The sequence below is a fragment of the Oncorhynchus gorbuscha genome, linkage group LG17 (genome assembly GCF_021184085.1).
Source record: "Oncorhynchus gorbuscha isolate QuinsamMale2020 ecotype Even-year linkage group LG17, OgorEven_v1.0, whole genome shotgun sequence".
Lineage (NCBI taxonomy): Eukaryota > Metazoa > Chordata > Actinopteri > Salmoniformes > Salmonidae > Oncorhynchus > Oncorhynchus gorbuscha.
Genome location: NC_060189.1, coordinates 4,482,895 through 4,487,263, shown reverse-complemented (window position 1 = coordinate 4,487,263; position 4,369 = coordinate 4,482,895). Strand labels below are relative to the sequence as shown.

The 4,369-nt window shown below is 50.3% G+C and overlaps 1 protein-coding gene across 1 annotated transcript; it reads left to right on the top strand.

Annotated features, from left to right (window-relative positions):
* Nucleotides 1-1,115: 1,115 nt before the first annotated feature.
* Nucleotides 1,116-3,021, top strand: LOC124002082 (synaptojanin-2-binding protein-like; the record flags this gene model as incomplete). Its single annotated transcript, XM_046309341.1, is given in 4 exon segments — nt 1,116-1,252; nt 1,596-1,691; nt 1,961-1,978; nt 1,980-3,021. Coding segments are annotated over 4 exon segments (386 nt in total), but the record flags the coding sequence as incomplete, so codon positions are not given.
* Between the last annotated feature and the right edge of the window lie 1,348 nt (nt 3,022-4,369).

The following is a 4,369-nucleotide window of genomic DNA, read 5'->3' as shown; positions in this document are numbered from 1 at the left end:
AGGGTGTCGGGTAGGGTGACCATGCCCCAGGGCATTGATTGGGGACACTGCCCTGTGTAGGGTGCCGTCTTTTGGATGGGACGTTAAACGGGTGTCCTGACTCTCTGAGGTCATTGAAGATCCCATGGCACTTATCATAAGAGAAGGGGTGTTAACCCCGGTGTCCTGGGTAAATTCCCAATCTGGCCCTCAAACCTTCACGTTCACCTAATAATCCCCAGTTTACAATTGGCTCATTCATCCCCCTCCTCTCCCCTGTAACTATTCCCCAGGTCGTTGCTGCAAATGAGAATGGGTTCTCAGTCAACTTACCTGGTAAAATAACAGAAATAAAGGGTGGAGGTGATATGGTCCTTGACTAGTCTCTCAAAGCACTTCATGATGACTGAAGTGAGTGCTACGGGGCGGTAGTCGTTTAGCTCAGTTACCTTAGCTTTCTTGGGAACAGGAACAATGGTGGCCATCTTGGAGTTCCGTTAACCGCTCTTCCGCATCTGAGAGAGAGAGAGAGAGAGAGAGAGAGAGAGAGAGAGAGAGAGAGAGAGAGAGAGAGAGAGAGAGAGAGAGAGAGAGAGAGAAGAGAGAGAGAGAGAGAGAGAGAGAGAGAGAGAGAGAGAGAGAGAGAGAGAGAGAGAGAGAGAGAGAGAGAGAGAGAGAGAGAGAGAGAGAGAGAGAGAGAGAGAGAGAGAGAGAGAGAGAGAGAGAGAGAGAGAGAGAGAGAGAGAGAGAGAGAGAGAGAGAGAGAGAGAGAGAGAGAGAGAGAGAGAGAGAGAGAGAGAGAGAGAGAGAGAGAGAGAGAGAGAGAGAGAGAGAGAGAGAGAGAGAGAGAGAGAGAGAGAGAGAGAGAGAGAGAGAGAGAGAGAGAGAGAGAGAGAGAGAGAGAGAGAGAGAGAGAGAGAGAGAGAGAGAGAGAGAGAGAGAGAGAGAGAGAGAGAGAGAGAGATATTTTCTTTCTCTCATGTACAGCAAAACCTAGAATATGTGGACAAATACCTAAGTCAGAACCATCCAGAGTAGTGATGCTAGGCGATCAGTCAGCAAATGTCCATGTAATGAGAACTCCATACTAAGTATCTCACCTGAACTTTCATTTCCTGTTCCCTCTCTCCCTCCAGGTCTGGGGTTTAACATCGTGGGGGGTCTGGACCAGCAGTATGTCCTGAATGACAGTGGGATTTATGTGGCCAAAATCAAACAGAATGGAGCTGCAGCGCTGGATGGAAGATTACAAGAAGGAGACAAGATATTGGCGGTAAACATTGACTTTCACTTTTTTTTTTTTTGAGGTTTGGAGAAGCGAACCTCGTCCCCAGTGGCTCAATTGCTAGAGAGCCGACTGGTGGACTAGATTAGAGATCAGAGGGTAAGAAGGGGGAATGTCATGTGATGTTTGAATCAATCAATCAATCAATCGTCTATCTGGGAAATTTGTATTAGGCTTGAGATTCCAGCCATCTACTGTAGAATTGTGGCTTTAATTTCATGAGGCTTTTCACTGCACGGGAGATCCTAAACGATCATGGTACTGACAGTTCTAGTGCTCGATAATGTATCAAGCTCCTATGATGTTATTTTCCCCTCTTGTCTTTATGTAGATTAATGGTCACAAGCTGGAGCACCTGTCACACAGAGCCGCGGTGGATCTCTTCACGTCAGCGGGAGAGGACGTGCAGCTTCGCGTGCAGCAGAGGGTGTGTGTGGGACAACCGCAGGCTCTTTTTCTTCACTCGTCTGAGACTTCTCAATCAACTGTCTTGGACGGGTCATATTCATTAGGGCACATTGTAGCAAAGTGTTTCGCAACTGATAACAAAACAACAACAACAAAAAAGCATTTCTTATTGGACACATTGAGATATACTGAGGGATATATATAGTCTAGTGCTGTTTGGGGCCCACTGAACACAACTCAGATATGATATAAGATGTTATTTTGTTGCCCTCTTCTCTGTCCCAACAGCCCACCATGGTCATGAATGTTCCCCCCCAGTTCCAGGCCTGACTGCGACTCTTCTGTCTCCTCCTTGGTAATCCTTGTGGCCGTCCTGGGAGCTGCTGCAGCCGTTACCGTCCTCTACATGCGCTTCCAGCCACAACTGAGGAGACATTTTTAACACGCTAATTTTCTCCTCAAAAGCATTTTTTTTTTTTTTAAGAGCAAAAGCTGGGACTGAACTTTGCTGAAGGTTAAAAAAAATAAAACAAATAAAAATAAAACAAGAGGAAGAGACGAACTATAAAAAAGTAAGCCATGTTTCCAATTTATAGTTGTTCATGTGGTTAGAATTATAATTATGCACCCCCCCCCCCCCCTTCTGTGTATTTTGTGATTATCATAGTTGCTTAACCCAAATGATACAAGTATTTTGGTCTCTTTGCCAAAGGGATAACAACCATGACATGACGAGCTAACCGTTGTCGTTGTATAACTAAGAAAGCTGTAGGATTCACAATAAACATGGTATACCTACTGCGGAGCGGAGCGGAGCTCCTCAGACAGAAGGACTTGGGTGGCTAAAAAGCCTGTTTATTCCAAATATATATATATTTTTTGTATATCCATCAGGAGGAGAGAGATTTATTTGTAGAGTTTCTAGGCAGACTTTGAGCCCCTGACTCATTCTGACGGCACATTAGTTTCGTGTTCTCGCAGGGAGGGTTTTTTTGTGTTTCTTTTGGAAAGGTCCATGTTGTTGTCTGTCACTCAGAGGACCTTTTGTAACTGAATGGCTGATCTGTTTTGGGGGGAGCCTGGCTATGAGAACTCACTCGCTGTAGATTTGGATTTAGCTCGTCTGTTTTATACAGATGCATACTAGCTATGTGTTTTTGTTGTGCTCTTTCTTTTGGTTTATGTTCTGACCCCCCCCGTCGTAGAAACGTCTCTATAATGGAGCGAACATACTTCCAGGTGCAGTAGCTGTATGTGTGTGAAGGTAACGTGTTGGGAGGTGGTTCAAACTGGTCACAATGACGAGGTGGATGTGCTGTGAACATAGTAGCCTGGTCCCAGATCTGTTGTCTCCTATAGCCTGGTCCCAGATCTGTTGTCTCCTTCTATAGCCTGGTCCCAGATCTGTTGTCTCCTTCTATAGCCTGGTCCCAGATCTGTTGTCTCCTTCTATAGCCTGGTCCCAGATCTGTTGTCTCCTTCTATAGCCTGGTCCCAGATCTGTTGTCTCCTTCTATAGCCTGGTCCCAGATCTGTTGGCTCCTCCTGTAGCCTGGTCCCAGATCTGTTGGCTCCTCCTGTAGCCTGGTCCCAGACCGGGTGGCTCCTCCTGTAGCCTGGTCCCAGACCGGGTGGCTCCTCCTGTAGCCTGGTCCCAGACCGGGTGGCTCCTCCTGTAGCCTGGTCCCAGACCGGGTGGCTCCTCCTGTAGCCTGGTCCCAGACCGGGTGGCTCCTCCTGTAGCCTGGTCCCAGACCGGGTGGCTCCTCCTGTAGCCTGGTCCCAGACCGGGTGGCTCCTCCCGTAGCCTGGTCCCAGATCGGGTGGCTCCTCCTGTAGCCTGGTCCCAGATCGGGTGGCTCCTCCTGTAGCCTGGTCCCAGATCTGGGTGGCTCCTCCTGTAGCCTGGTCCCAGATCTGGGTGGCTTCTCCTGTAGCCTGGTCCCAGATCTGGGTGGCTTCTGTAGCCTGGTCCCAGATCTGGGTGGCTTCTCCTGTAGCCTGGTCCCAGATCTGGGTGGCTCCTCCTGTAGCCTGGTCCCAGATCTGGGTGGCTCCTCCTGTAGCCTGGTCCCAGATCTGGGTGGCTCCTCCTGTAGCCTGGTCCCAGATCTGGGTGGCTCCTCCTGTAGCCTGGTCCCAGATCTGGGTGGCTCCTCCTGTAGCCTGGTCCCAGATCTGGGTGGCTCCTCCTGTAGCCTGGTCCCAGATCTGGGTGGCTCCTCCTGTAGCCTGGTCCCAGATCTGGGTGGCTCCTCCTGTAGCCTGGTCCCAGATCTGGGTGGCTCCTCCTGTAGCCTGGTCCCAGATCTGGGTGGCTCCTCCTGTAGCCTGGTCCCAGATCTGGGTGGCTCCTCCTGTAGCCTGGTCCCAGATCTGGGTGGCTCCTCCTGTAGCCTGGTCCCAGATCTGGGTGGCTCCTCCTGTAGCCTGGTCCCAGATCTGGGTGGCTCCTCCTGTAGCCTGGTCCCAGATCTGGGTGGCTCCTCCTGTAGCCTGGTCCCAGATCTGGGTGGCTCCTCCTGTAGCCTGGTCCCAGATCTGGGTGGCTCCTCCTGTAGCCTGGTCCCAGATCTGGGTGGCTCCTCCTGTAGCCTGGTCCCAGATCTGTTGACAGTTTGGCGTGACAAGGTGTCAGTCAGCATGATAGTGCCCGTCGATTTGTACTGAGGTTGATGTAAACCAGGCATCTCTTTA